The sequence below is a fragment of the Glossina fuscipes genome, unplaced genomic scaffold, assembly GCF_014805625.2.
Source record: "Glossina fuscipes isolate IAEA_lab_2018 unplaced genomic scaffold, Yale_Gfus_2 1, whole genome shotgun sequence".
NCBI lineage: Eukaryota > Metazoa > Arthropoda > Insecta > Diptera > Glossinidae > Glossina > Glossina fuscipes.
The window spans coordinates 36636375-36652182 of NW_023998415.1; the positions used below are offsets into that span (position 1 = coordinate 36636375).

General features: G+C 34.8%; 1 protein-coding gene across 4 annotated transcripts in view; it reads left to right on the top strand.

The window, feature by feature from the left end:
* LOC119632617 (platelet binding protein GspB) overlaps positions 1-15808 on the top strand; it is a 19941-nt gene that overhangs the window by 2509 nt on the left and 1624 nt on the right. Inside the window, exons 1-7 of one of the 4 annotated variants that reach the window (XM_038025603.1) lie at positions 1275-1295; positions 11904-12771; positions 12880-13198; positions 13600-13710; positions 13788-13889; positions 13974-14175; positions 14241-15209. In XM_038025603.1, the coding sequence (XP_037881531.1) occupies positions 11942-12771; positions 12880-13198; positions 13600-13710; positions 13788-13889; positions 13974-14175; positions 14241-15209 (2533 nt within the window). In that variant the 5' untranslated portion in view covers positions 1275-1295; positions 11904-11941. Of the gene's footprint in view, positions 1-1274; positions 1296-11903; positions 12772-12879; positions 13199-13599; positions 13711-13787; positions 13890-13973; positions 14176-14240; positions 15210-15808 lie in introns of those variants that run through there. The other 3 variants (XM_038025601.1, XM_038025605.1, XM_038025604.1) reach the window with 3 other exon arrangements.

The following is a 15808-nucleotide window of genomic DNA, read 5'->3' on the forward strand; positions in this document are numbered from 1 at the left end:
TATATATATATATATATATATATATATATACATATAACACATGTAGATATGTATGTATGTATGTATAGATGTGTGTGTGTGTGTGTGTGTGTATTAATTGTACATATATATTCACCCCATAGCTCTCTTCTCACACTCTCTTCTTATGCAATTTGAGTGTGCCTGTCTGTTTGTTACGTTGCTTGCACAACTGTACTTTTGAGATAACCTTAGTTACCGAGTATTTGAATGGTTTTGCGTTGTTATCGCCGCAGATACATTTACTTCTTGTAGTTAAAAGTTTCTTTTTTTATTTATGTTATTTCGTTAGGTGTTTTGTTGCTTTAGTGCAAAATTTATTATGTATGGTTATGTGTGTGTAAATTTCAAACAAAAATAAAATATATTTAAGTAAATTGCATGTAATTATGTCCGTCCTTCCGAACATGCTTGTGTTTGTGTGTACGAGTGTATGCGCTGTTTATATATATATATATATATATATATATATATACATATATGCATATATATGTGTGTGAAAGATCATTATATTAATTATCTACCTACACACAAACGTGCATGCTCGGTTTGTTCTTTTTTTTCGTTTTTTTTTTTTTTTTTTTTTTTTTTTGTTTTTCTTTATATTCGAAAGTAATGATTTCAGTTAATTTGCACATCACGTTTCAAATACATTACCTATTATATAAACTATTCTCAAATGATGGAAGGGAGGGAGGTAATCTATTCATGAACTGGCACATTATTTATAATCCACGGCTACGTACACATAAGCACATTTAAGCCCATACTTGTAATTGCCAAAAAGATAGATCGACTTTTTACTTTTCTGGAAATCTCTTTCTATCTATCTATAGTGTTTTATATATGTATTTGTATATATATATATATATTTTTTATTTTGCAAAAAAATTTGAATCTAATAAATGAAAAAATTTCTTGTCTATTTTTGCTTCTACATTTACACTCGCGATATACATCTTTTGTTTTTTTTTCTTCGTCGTCGTCGTCTTTGTCATCTTTTTTCTTCTCTAGTCATTTAGTCAATTTATAATATATGTTTGCATTAGATTCATACTATTCGCACATATATAATAAGCATTTATCGTATTTACTTAGCGTTATCAAGTCTTTAATCTCATCAGATTTTATACCAATATCGAAATTTATATAATAATTGCAATAAGAAAACATTGTTTTTTATTAAATTTTTTTATTTTTTATTTTTTTTATTTATTTATTTTTTTTATTAAAGCTGTTAAAACGTGATTTCGTGGCATTAAAACATTCACATGAAGGTGAATAAACTTGTGTGTAGCAGTTATTATATAGCAGCAACTAACTAGCACTTGCAATCGCAACTAATAAGAGAAAAAATGTGAAAGAAGAGGAAAAAAAAAATTGAATTGAAAATAGCAAAAAAAAAAAAAAAAAAACGACGAACAACCCTAGATACCTAGCATCTAAACGGAATACATGCCCGGGTCAAAGTACTTGTTAGTCCGTTGAGAAAAATCATTCTTAACGGAAATATATGAACGGCTCTATTAAATATAGATTCGTAATTAAGAAGGGCCGCTGTACGTTTGCATATAATTAGCCTTTTTGTTGCACTTTATATGGAATTCGGATAAAAAATTCGATCAAAACAATCGTTTAATCGATTAATGGAGAATTAGCATTTGTAACCTAGCCTGGTTATATTGATCTATATAGATAAAAATTTAACATCATTTTACACAGCTATAAAGAATTAAAGCAATTCTTTATAGAATTGTGTTTGTACGACGAATGCTATTTATGAAGTATGACAAGAATATCGCTGTTATAGACAACAGGTGGTCGATCAAATGGAAAAAATTCTGAATTTTGGCGATTAAAAAATTCCAACAAAAATTCCAACGACAAAAAGACAAAAAAATATCTTTCTTTGATTTGCTTTTAAAAGCAATGCCTTATGTGTTTTAGAAAGAAAAAGACTGAATTTGACTTTCCCTTGTAGCGTCACTAAAACGACTGTAACTTCTAAAATTTCCCACACATTTCGTTTGAGGGCTCGTCCTATTTAAAAATTGCATGGATTCGTCAACAGCCACGACATTTGTATGCCATTCTACGATTAAAAATAAGATTGCTCCTGGCGGGAAGATGGTCGCACTACCCATCTCATTGGCGGGAGAATGACTTCTTACCTAATTGCTGGGTACGGCTCTTCGCGGTCTATTCACGGTGGCTGTGGTTAACCCCAAAGTTTCATGCGGAACTATCTAAGAGTTGATGTTTAGATAAGCCTCGACGCAAACCAGTAAGCGAGAAAATGGCTCACTATCCATTTTTCAATTTCGGTACTTCAAGTCGGTAAGGCCTCTTTCAATGGGGATTTTCTAAATTCTCGGGGGCCTTCAAATGAAGTAGAAAAATTGCCGATAGTTCTAGGGAACCCGTCTGATTAAGGCTGTATTCCAGGTGCGAACGTTAAACCCCTAAAGACATATAATGCCTAAGCCTATGACATTATTGAGTAATATGTCATAAGAATGCTGGCGCGTACCAAATGGAACAAAAAACGAGATAACGAGAATGAAAAGCACAGAATTCAACAAAAGTTCGCTTTAGTTAAAATCCTGGAAAAAGACTTTCAAACGTAGCAAAAGTTTTTGCGCTCTTTAGGTTATTCGATCATTTCGCTTGTTATGTAACGTGTGTCGAAATTTTGTTTGTGAATTAATCCTACGGATATTTGACAAACATCCAAAAATAAAAATATAACAATCGATGCAAGAAAAATATCTCTAACGGGCCTAAGTCCAAGTTTTTGCTGGTGGGGGGCTGTCCATGTAAACATTGTCCTCGTCGTAAAATTTATTAAAATACTGGAAGATCTTGCATGAAGATTCATATTAAAAATGAGTCGTATCGGTCAAAGGTTACGCCCACAGTAACATATTAATACTAGGATACTATTGTTTAAAAAAAAATATATATATTTTTTTTTTTCATTTTACTCATTACTCATAAAATATATGCATAATAGGTAGAACGACTGAAATTTCTACGCATATTTTATGAATGATCGACCGTGCAACACCAGAATGGAAAAATTTCGCTATTCCTATCCAATAATATATCAAAACTTAATGTTTTTTTGTAAACCCTACCACTGTAACGGGAGGGTACGCTTATTTTGTTTCTTTCATAATGTATATAAAACCCAAGAAAGCTTTAGAGACCCTTATGAAATATACGTATATGTTCCTAAGCAGCGCGAAATTCTGAATTGATTTAGCCCCGTCTGTCTGCCTGTGCTCCTGGTAGCAAAAATCAAGATATCGGCTTTAAACTTTGGTAGAAAGATTGCAAGTTTTTAGAAGCAGGTTGGTATTGAAAATGGGTCAAATTGGTCAGAGCAAAAGACAGCAATGGAGCGTGAGCTGATTCTTAATAAAAATTTGAGGAGTTTTTGCTCGTTACTCGGAAATTATTAAAATTGGAAGCACTTCACCCTTTAGATGTAAAAACGGAAAAAATCGGCCAAGTGATTAAATTTTCCTTTTTTTCCCTTTTTTGAAATTTTGTGATTATTTATCATAACGCAAACATTCCCCCAATTGAAGATGTATATATATATATATATTATCTGCACAAAAATGGTTTAATTCTAAAATGAATGTGGTGTAGACACCATGATGTGGTGGATTAATTCTTTCCTAATAATACCAGCGATATATGGGTATAAAAAAAAAAAAAAAAGAAAAGAAAGGGACTTGAAGAGTAGAAAGCGAAAATCATAGTGATGGGTATGCGAGATTCGGCGGCCTCCAATTATAACTTTTTTACTTGTTTTTGATCATAGCCGAATATAGTTCACTTACATGTTCAAGTTGCAATCGGACATAGGACCTTAGCTGTGATCGCCCCGTCCTAAGTTAGTTCTATAGGGTTTTGAAATTTGCAAAATTTTATTCGTTTATAGTTTATTTTTTTCTATATTCCCCTTCATACGCATTGCCTGCCTGCCATTGCCATATAAAATGGTATGTATATAGTTGATTACCATGAAAAACTTTATATTTGAATATCGTTTTTGAAAAATCGTTGCGTAAATGAATTGGGGAGGGAGAAGAAGCCCAAAAAGAATTGTGTTCAATATTCAAAATTCAATAATTTTTGCTGGATTTTTAATTAGTTTTTAACTTCTTAATGCTGGCATATAAAAAGGAGGAAAAATATGAAAATAAAGTAATTGAAACAAGTGTGTTTGTACACGTATTTAAGTACTTACTGCTACTACTATGCACAAAACGCAAAGAACAAATGTATATGCATATAATTAACAATTAAACAATGTATTAAAATTTTTAATAAAGTTTTTTTTTTTTTTTGTTTTTTTTTTTTTTTTTTTTTTTTTCTTAATTGCCTTTGAGTGTTAAATTGTCGCATGATCTGCTTGAAGAAATCAATGAACACATTTAATAAGGAATAAGAAATACTTAGATGACGCCCAAGACGGCGACACATTTGCTGCAATTTGGAATATCACTGAAACAACATTGAATCAACAATCACGCATGCATACGACCGAAATGTAATGACTTTAAACAAAACAAGAAAAAAGAAAGAAAAAAAAAAATCGATAGGTAGGTAGGTTTCAAGGAAGGGGCTTACTTACTTACTTACACAGGTATGTGTGCTTAAGTACAACAATATCGTTAATATATGCAACGACAGAGAAGATGCTGCTGATGAACGACCACGTTGATGATGATATGCCTATAAAATCAAATGCAAAGCAAAACAGATCAAGTTTCTTGTTTCCACAGTACCACACCAAAAAAAAACAAAAAAAAAAAAAAAAAAAAAAAAAAAACGCAAAACCTCATATATAGCTTACGACGTTATCAGGGGCGCAAACACGTTAATATACGGTATAGAAGGAAGGCGGCTCGTGCAGTCACTCGAACAAGAGAGTACAAGCAAGAATGAGTTTTTTCTGTTTTTTTTTTTTTTTTTTTTTTTTTTTTTTTTTTTTACATATTATGTGATGTTGCTGCTAGTGCAGTAACTGAACGTGGCAACTTATAAGCAAACAATTAAACAAGCGGGGCGGGTGGGGGAGCGGGGGAGCGGGGGGGCGGCGGCCAGGCATCAGAGGCCATCTCAGAGAATAAAAAGAACGATATAGCAACAACAATGTGGAGCACGACCATAGACGTTTGAACAACATATATAACCGAGAAAAAGTGCACATGGCGCACATAGGAAAGCACTTAGAGTAACAAGTTACGGCAACTAATGCGAATAAAACAAAACACAGAAATGGTGGAGTTGCATATGTTTTGTATGTTGTGCATTAGTTGACTATACATATATATGTATATATTTATATTACAGCAACATGAATGCTTTGTTTCGCGACTACGGCTATCATCCATAACTTAAAAACAAACAGTGTATTGGCAGCGAGAAAAAGAAAATGAAGTAGAAGAAGGAAGAGCAAGGAAAAAAAAAAATAAAATCAAAAAACAATCAAATACTTGGCCAACTAAATGCTCTGTATCCACGAAAGGAATGACAGTGTTGACAACTATGCCTTGTCCTCCGAAAAAATAAAAAATAAATAAATAAAAATACAGGTAACAACCGAAGAACGCGGTCCTGGAATAACACGCATTTTTTATTATTTTTTTTTTCTCATTTGAAACGGAATTCCGTGTTTTGTATTGCCAAACAAGATGGGGTCGAAGAATATGGATTACTTTGTCATTTTTGGTCACTTCAAAAAAGCATTTATTGAGAGAAATCGTTACATAATATATATGAATCGAAATATTTTTCATCATTTTGTACAAGTTTTGCTCATGTTTATGGCAATATGGTGATGGCGTGGTTTGGCGGCGACCCACCCATATTCGAACTTTTCCAGTATTTCGAAACCGCGTGCCAGCCAAGTCAAAGCTACATCGATCTGAAAGCGGTATTTTTAGTGATTATGCTGCTTCGTGCAGCTGAACTTACGATCCGCAGCAGCGGACTTCTTCAAATCAAACAACAAATATATATGAATATCGAAAATGCATTAGCGTCTGCATACACTGAAAAACTGTTATTTCATATAGGGAAAGGTCAAAATTATTCATCAAATTTAACCGTTATATATATATATATATATATATTGATATTGCGCATTACTTAATCATTTGCACCCAATAGATGTCACTGATTAAAATACATGCAAGCACCTATTAAATAAATAAATAAATAAACAATAACAATAACAGGATAAAAAACAACTAAATAAATAGCCAATGCACAATCATAAAATAAATTTAAACAAATAGAAAAATTATATTCGATTGCGGCTGAATGTTTTTTATCCATTCCCTTGATGGTACAAAGAAGAAAAAAAATTAAAAAACAAAAAGAATGAAATTTTGGTTTAGCTTTACAGTAGTATTGATTAGACGATTTCTTCGATTTAATGGGATCACCGATAAAATATACGTAAAAATTTGTATGACTCTATCTGTTAAAGTGACTAATGATTGGAAATGGAGTAACCGTGTGCTTAGATCGAGTTGGTTAACCTACTTCTCAACATCAAAAATATAAAAAATTGAAATTTTTTTTTTTTTTTTTTTTTTTTTTGCCAAAAATATGTGCGGGGTATTATAAATAAACCTACAATAGAGAGAGACATAGAGGCAGACGGACATGTTTACATAAATTCCGAATTCGATATTCGATATTTAAGAATATGGTACATTTTATTATAAGATATCAAAAGATTGATTGTATTTGGGGTTGCAAATGAATTACGTGAAGAACTTGTATTATTCGAGCCTCCTCTTTCGGTAGTAAATATAGAAACAGGAATAAGAGAGAAGCACCAGCTAAGCAAATAATTGACTCAATGGCTAAATATCAGATTGAGTCAGTGACTGACAGAATAGCTGGTGGAATGGTCGTAAGTCGGTTTGTTAGTTTCTAAGCAAACAACACAAGCAACACGAGAACGAGAAGATGAAAGCTGATGACTGGTGGCACTGTAAGGCACAACTTTGTGCTTCGTATTGCTACAACCAATCTTCTTCTTTTTATTATGGGAACAAATAAACACAGATATAGATATGTATCTTGTATATAAATATATATATATATATATATATGTGCACATATATATACATATATGTGTATATATGCACATAACTTATTGTATAGACAACTGCACTCTTGAAAGTGTCATGAAATACGTTTAAAAGTAAAGTATTTTACACACAGCCCAACACGACAAACAAGGTTTTTCTGCCACTAACTGCATCATTCAATGCATGGCACTAGTAAATGTTTATATAAAGGCGATGTGGTCGATGTTAATGTTCGCTCCTTCAATTGCTGACATCAAGTGTGTATGTCTTTTTGTTTGTGTTGCTGTTTGTTTTTCCCCGTCCTGTCCCTTCCTTTCCTTTATTTTCTTTTCTTTGCTTTTCTTTTCTTTTTTCCTTTCTTCCACTTCGATAATAATCATGACGATAATGTTGAATGAATGCTGATGGCTGTGGTGGTGATGGTTACAATAACGATACGTTTAGAACAAATGGTTTTTTTTTTTCTTTTTTTTTTTTTATTATAATTATTTTTTTAAGAGAAAATGTGTGCATTACAAAGTTAAGTTATTTTTTTTTTTTTATATCATCCACATATGATGTGCGTCTGAGAGTTGGCCTTTCTGCCTGTCTACTCACCGTTTGCCATATTTAATTAGAGATGTTTATCAAATTTAGCACCAAGCAATTCATCTTATAAATACTGAATCACACGTTATATAACGCTATTTATTTATTTTAGTTGGCCGCCAAACGATTCATTGGCGAAGTTTTTTTTCCTTTTTTCATTAAAATCGCCTCAAATTTTTTTTTTAACACGCAAACACACATCACTTCATTATTTTAGGTAAAAAATTATACTTGAAAATTGGCAAAAAAAGAAATATTTATAGAATTATAGCGATATTTAAAAAATGTTAAAAAAGGGAGAAAAAATTGGGAGAAAATTCGTTTGGTTTTTTTTTTTTCAAGGCTTTCTAGGGTTAAAAAACGACGAGCCGTTGAATTACAGCAACGTAAACGAATAATCGCGTAAATTGAGATACGCGGACAGAGATGTTTGGCTAACACAGTTTTGGTAATGCAGATGGAGCGCCTCCTGTAACATGTTAGTTATATTCGACGGTCGACCAATCTTGCTTACCCTCCACTTTCGCTTTTCGCATTCTACTCTTCAAGCCTTTCTTCTTCTTTTTTTTTTTTTTTTCATACCCATATATCGCTGGTATTATTAATAGGAAAGTAATCGCGGTGTCAACCATATTCATTTTAGAATTGATCCATTTATAGGCACATAATATATCTTCATTTGGAGAATGTACAAACTAATTGCACATATTCTGTCTTTTTTTTTTTTTTTAATGATAAAAAATCAAAAAAGTGAAAAAAAAAAAAAAAATTTAATTACTTGTAACTTTGTGTGGGCATGGTCAATTGTTTTCATTTTTGAGCGTAAAGAGTAGGGTGCTCGTAAAGTAAATATGGACAATTTCAGCCTTTTAACTTTAATAATAACCGAGTAAGGAGCAAAAACTATTCACATTTTTTGTTAAGAAAAACGAAATTGCGTTCAGTTTACGCTCCACAGCGGGCTTCTGCTCTGACCAATTTGGCTCATTTACAGTGTGGTGGGGTGTAAAAATGATTACTGATTACTGATTACTGATCCAGGAGCTAAATACACCATAAAAACACAAAATAGAAATGAGCTCAAGTTTAATTGGAAAGAACAGATAGACATTTTGTAAAGAAGAAGATAATTCGGAATAATCACCTATTACTTAATAAAATTTCGGATCTTCTCACCTATTGTGTGTTCATGGCGGGTAATGTAATTTTCTAGATGCGTAAATGTTAAATAAAAATCCCGTTATCGTGTTATATTGTAGGAGTACGAGAGATTTATCACAATTTCCTTTTCCAGAATACCATCCTTATAGAAGAGTTATTAGCCAGTCTCGTACTTGCAATCTGAGCTCTTAACTCGTGCCCGGATAATTTCGTTGCATTTCGATGCCAGGACATTAAAATGTTTGTGGCAACTGCAACACATATTAATCACCTCGATGTGCAGCCTCTTCCCCGTAAAGTGAAGCTTCCCTGACCGGGGTGACTTAAAGACGGTTAAATAAGGACAAGCAAAGTCAAAGTTAATTTCTCAGAGAAATTAGGATAATGTTTGCGAGCAATCGTGTGGAGTTCTTGCGACAAGACGACAGCCTTAACTTCTAAAGAGAACTATCTTAACCGATTATCGTTGATTTATTAAAGAATTCCAATAGGCAAACATTACATAAATGTACAAATAAATATATCGATGTCAGCCGCTACAACAACGAATATATTTGTATTCTAGGCGAACGCAATACTGTTCGGCGTATGGTTTTTTAATGATGGCATAAAAGACATTTAACAAAAAGGAATTAAATCTCAGATATTGGGAACTCGTTGCGAATACAATAGGATCTAGTTCTCAGCGATGACGCTTGCTTGCAAAATAATAGATAATTAATTCAAATCGTGTAAATCGAGGATTGTATATATCATACACATAAATGTAAACCAAACGGACCAAGACATTAAACATGTTTTTGTTTGCTTATCAAGTACTTATTAAATACCGCTTAATATTAGATGCGCTTTCAATGAGTGCTAACAATCGTTTACATAACGGTATGATTTTTTGCAGGCCGTAGCGGAAAATGTCCACATCTATAATATACTAGATTCATTATTCCACTTGTTAAATCCATGAATGTAAAGTAAGTTAGCATTTAATTTTGGATCGATTTGTCCCCATGCCAATCGTTCGAATCGTTTCGCCTCTGTTTGATTAAAATTTGTAACGCGTTAAGAAAAATTAAAAATTTTGATTGGATTTGTTTTTTTTTTTTCTCTACATTGAAAATAGTCGCCAGCGGCCCTTCATCGCGGTCATTGTTTGAAATTGTAGATAAGAAAACTGATCATAGAATCGATATAGTTTTTAGTTTGAAATTCAAGGTACAAGCAATTCCAATGTAATATATGTATCGCAGACGATTATCATCCAACCAAGTTTCCTATAAAAGTGGAAGATTTTTATTGCAAAAAAGTTCAAATCAATAATTAATTGTCTTGAAAATGTTGTGCGTATGGATAGTGAGTAAAAAATATATTTATTCAGCTTTTGAAAACAGCAAACGGTACTGTAGACGTAGAGGTTCCAACCTGCGTGCAAGAACCTGCTTCTCCTTCGTCTTCTCGTCATGTTTGAGGGCAATCAAGGCTGCATATTTGGAGGAATAAGGAGAACGCTGAACATATACATTACAGCGATAAACAGTCGAACATCCCCAAACTGATTCAGAATGTGGCATTCATTAAAAGTTCTCCGAAAAGTGCAGAACATATAGACCGCATATAGAAAATACGAAATCGTATATTTTATTAAGAAATTTCCGATTACACTTATCGTCAAGTTAGTGAAATATTTCATTGTATAAAACCCTGTACAAAAGTTCCGTTATGTGATATGTTTTAAAGAATGCCATAAGCATAATTCATTGCGATGTCATGGACCCATTCATATACGCTCCGTATTCCGTATTTCTTCAGAATCTTGATTAATATAATATTTGCCCCAACTACATACACACACGCATACTATTACGTGGTTTTTCCTTAGGCTTTTTCATCAATTTATTTATTTCTTGATGAGCCGGAATTATACAAAGTGTTCTAGCGAAGACGCGATCGAGCATAAACAGAGTCCACCTTTTAGCAAAGACAAAAAAAAAAATGATTTATACATCATAGATTGATTTTACGCTGTTTGAGAAGTATATGCTCAAGTAATTAAATTTTTCATTCTCAAGTGTTGTTACTTATTGAGTCGTCCTTGTATTATTTCTCCTAAAAAAAAGTCAAAGTCACTTGAATATATATATTCAATATATTATAATAAGTTCGCCCACCGTCTTTTCTTATTAATTTTTATTTTTCCTTTCGTTAGTGGTCAAGGTCATTGCAAACTGGCACACATATATAATTGGCTTTTATGTTTTTCTTTTAGTGGCGCTGTTACTTAACGTGTAACATTGCAAGGAGGAAATTGTAAATTTATTGTCCTGGCAACGAGAATGCAACGTGAATGTGTAGAAGATACTTAAAACTGACAAACATCGACATCGTCATCGTACATACTTAGATAGATAGACACGTTATCCATCCATAGCTTAGTGTACTTATATAGTCAAAGAAGTAAGGGATTGTTGTTGCAAATGTATCTCAATATGTTGGGCAAACAAGTAATAAAGTTAGTCGTCTCTCTCCACACAGAAGAAAATCTATAAGAAAAAGTATACGCAAAGCGAAGGATAACAGTCAATGGAGAATACAACATGTCATGGTTAAACATGGTTGATGATGCCCATTCCATGTCGTGGAATGACGAATATTTTTTGGTAGCGTCTAAGAAGAGGCGACAGTTGAATGTATAATTATATGCAAAAAATGCAAACACTTGTCAATAATAAAATTAAAATTCGAAATTCATCAATAGGAACCCATGAGAATTTTTTTCTTTTTTATATTTAATGCATTAAGTCAGAACAAGTCAAAAAAGCGAGAAAATTTTGAAAACAAAAAAAAAAAAAATTAATTTATTTGAAATATATTTTTCCAGCAATATTAGAGAAAAGTAACGATTAAAAACATAAAAATCGGGAAATATCTAAGGGTTAAATAGTTTGTGTTGTTGTTACCGTTATCATTGTTGTTGCATCATCAATCATTTTACGTTTTTCTACATTTAATTTGCAGATATTTCAATATAACTCAAAACGACGCGCCGCGCGAAAATGGCCAAAATGGAAGTCGACGATGTTGTCGACTTGAGTTTGGGATCAGGTCGAGATCCAGCGCTGACAATCACGCCAGCTACAGTAAGAGATTTGCGAGCCTTGACACAAAATTCGGGACTGACCATAATACCTGCTCCTCCACCACCAATTTCGCCAGCAATTGTTCATGGGAACAATAGTATCACAAGCGCTAATAACACTACAACGGCCACAAATAACATTTCCACCACCATAATGAGTGTGGATCCCTCTAGTAATAATAATAATAGTAGCATGTCATCAAATCAAAATCAAACATCAGCTTCTTCTTCGATTAACTCAAACACGACATCGACATCATCGCCAGTTTCAGATGAAAATAAGGTGCAACGTCGCGTTCTAAGGCCTCGTACCGAACCCAAGTCTTATGCCGAGGCTCCAGATATTGTACTATTGCCGGCTCGCATGAATGGTCGGCAACAAAATGGTAATATAGACTCCGAGACAGATGATGAAGAAATGCCACCCTACGTACCCATCAAGGAACTTACACCTGCCGAGTTAAAAGAACGCGAGAAAGGATTACGTAAACTTCGAGACGATCTACGTAATGAAGAAACGAAACTGGTGCTATTAAAAAAACTAAAACAGTCTCAACATGTCATGAAAGAGAATCTAGTGGTAACGCCCACTAGTGTATCGCCTACAAATCCGTTAGCTGCTATACCGGCTGCTCTAACCTCAAAAGGAGCCCTAAGTGTAACACCCACCAATGCAGCGCCGTTGCCTGCACACACCAAAACAAATCGTTCCAATAGCAATAGCATCTCATCCTCTATTAGCATAAGGTAAGTTTTCGCGTGTATGTGTGTGTGTGTGTGTGTGTGTGTGTGTTATATTGTAATTGAAAAGAAAAAAGAAAATACAAAACTTTACCATTCTTTAAATTCATCTAGCGCTACAAGTAATCGCGGTTCAACCAATAGCAGTTCGGCATCATCAACAGCTGCTTCTTCACCTTCGCACCGTTCGAATACCAATAGCACTACAATACTGCCCCCACCACGTTCCTCCTTGCCTGGTGGTGCTACCTTAACTGCTGGATCGTCAACGGCTAGCATTAGCATCGCAGCAGCAACGTCATCGTCCTCCTCCTCGTCATCACGCTCTTCAAATGCTCTGCCACCTCGAACCAATCTTCCGAATCTCACTATTACACCGTCGGTGACTATAACGCCTACCACGGCTCCGCCGTCAGGACTTAAATCACGCAATGTGAGTTGTTGTAATGTGATCGTTGCAGTAAGCGCTGTGTTCATTCATAAATCTTTATATTATGATATGTAAAATTTTTATCCAAAGCTCACTACTTACATAGAAACGTTCATTACACCCAACATACACCGCTTGCAATATACGATACACAATACATATTATGATATACCAATATTATCAATGTGCATACATTTCACAGTTCATATCAAAATCCAAAAAAATTACTTCCGATGCTTATTATTGTAATAGAAATTTTGTATAAAATTTCATGAAAAAAAATCATTTTCTTTCCATTTTTCGTTAAATTTAATAACTAACCCTTATCTACCATCACCATGTATCAATCATCAATTCGCTACGCACACAATTAATCAAAATCTCATAAAAATCGAATAAAGCAGCAGCCTAATGTATCGGATAATTCAAAGGTACCTAACACTATCAGCAACTCGGTATCTATCACCCCAGCACCACCAATAGCAACACAAAATCAACAACATAGTGATTTAAAGGTGAAAACTTTTTTTATCCTTATATGGGGGAGCATAAGCGTATTATTACTAATAATTGTTTTCTGCTTGTTCCGCAGAGTGAACGATCCACTGCGCGGGAAGAGAGTCAGACTCCCGCTCAGAGGCAAGCGGCAGCAAAATTGGCGTTAAGAAAACAATTAGAAAAGACTTTATTGCAGGTAAAATGTTGAAATGCATGATTTTTATAATTTTATGTCTGTCCTCTTATGATTGATTAACTTGATTTCATGTTGCTATTTAAGATTCCTCCTCCAAAACCTCCACCACCGGAGATGCATTTCATACCAAATCCAAGTAACACCGAGTTCGTTTATCTATTGGGCTTAGAGACTGTGGTCGATTATTTGATGACTAATACAAAAAAATCGACCGCGGTCGCACCTCCCTTTCGTTGTGCTCAATGTAAAGTTGACTTTACACCTGTTTGGAAATGGGAGAAGCAAGGTAAATCGCTCGCATCCATCGCACGTCACAGTTAAAAATTGTTAATGAAAATTTGATCATCTTAGGAAATAAAGAACCAAAAGTCATTTGTGAGCAGTGCGTCACTTCGAATGTTAAGAAAGCTCTAAAGGCTGAACATACAAATCGACTGAAACAGGCTTTTGTTAAAGCTCTACAACAGGAACAAGAAATCGAACAACGTTTAGCCAGCCAAAGCAGTCCTTCGCCAGTTGATACACATGTCATTGCCGCCTCCGTTTCATCACAATCGCAGTCGCAATCAAATCAATCTCAACAGCAATCGATAACCCATCAATCTCAACCGCAGATAGCACACGCCTCTTCTACCGCAGCTGCTTTAGTTAATCTACCACCTTCAGTTACTGTTATACCAACTAAATGTCAAACACCCACACCGAGTATAACACCACGACCCACTCCGCCGCCAATAAATCAACAGCCGACGCCTCCACCACCACCGCTGACTGCGCCCCGATCATCGCGAGGTAACAACTCCCACCAAACACAATCCAGTCCCAGTAATCCGACAACGAATCAGTTACATCATCATCATCAGCAGCAACAACAGCGTGAGCGGGAGCGCGAACGAGAACGAGAACGGGAACGGGAACGGGAACGAGAACGAGAACGGGAACGTGAACGTGAACGTGAACGTGACCATCATCGTGCCGAACAGCAGCAACAACAGCAAAGAGCTGCAGTTGAACAGCAGCAACAACAGCAACAATATGACAAGTATTCGACCGCTGCTTTGGCCGCAGCAGCACAACTAGGCGCTCTCGGCTTACCAGGCCTCAACAATTTGGCCGGACTTGGTGGCTTAGGCAATCTCGGTAATCTAGGCCAATTAGGCAATTTAGCCGCACTTGGAGGCTTGGCAAATTTGGGTGCGGCAGCAGCGGCCACTGCTGCAAACCCAGCTGCGGCAGCAGCAAATTTGGGAGCTCTAAGCAATGCGTCGCCAGCGGCAACCGCAGCAGCTATGCAAGCTTTTCAACAACAATTACTTAGAGGTTAGTGTCTATTTATTTATTTATATCTTTTATTAGTCATACAAATAATCTACGAGGTTACGTTGGCATTGACAGGTTTCCCAAAAATGTTATCTAATCTATTGAAATGTGAGAGTAGAAAAAAAAAAACACAATTGAAAGAAGCGAAAGCCAACTCAAATAATTTCAAAGCACAACCAAAAAAGCTGAAGATTGCAAACTCAATTAAGAAAAATCTATTCTCTCGCTTCCTCTCATAGATATTTTGAAACTAATAAATATAATAGGAACTCTTGTGGGAAAATTGGGGCGGGCGCGCCCGTCCCCACACACACACACACACACGTATGATGCAGTTTTTTATGCCCTTTAAAGAAAATTAGTTCGAAACCTGCAAAAAGACTTTTTATGGTAGCGCGTACTACCTGTCCCTGTGCAATAATAGCTTTGAAGAAGTTGGGCGTTTGTGATTGCACTAGAAACACTATTATAGTCAGTGTGGTCATAGGTATAGCAAACATACTTTCAGGTATTAATCTTTCTTCTTCAACCTATGATTCCAATTCCCCCCCTCCTCTCTCTCTCTCTCTCTCTCTCTCTCTCTCTCTCTCTCTCTCTCT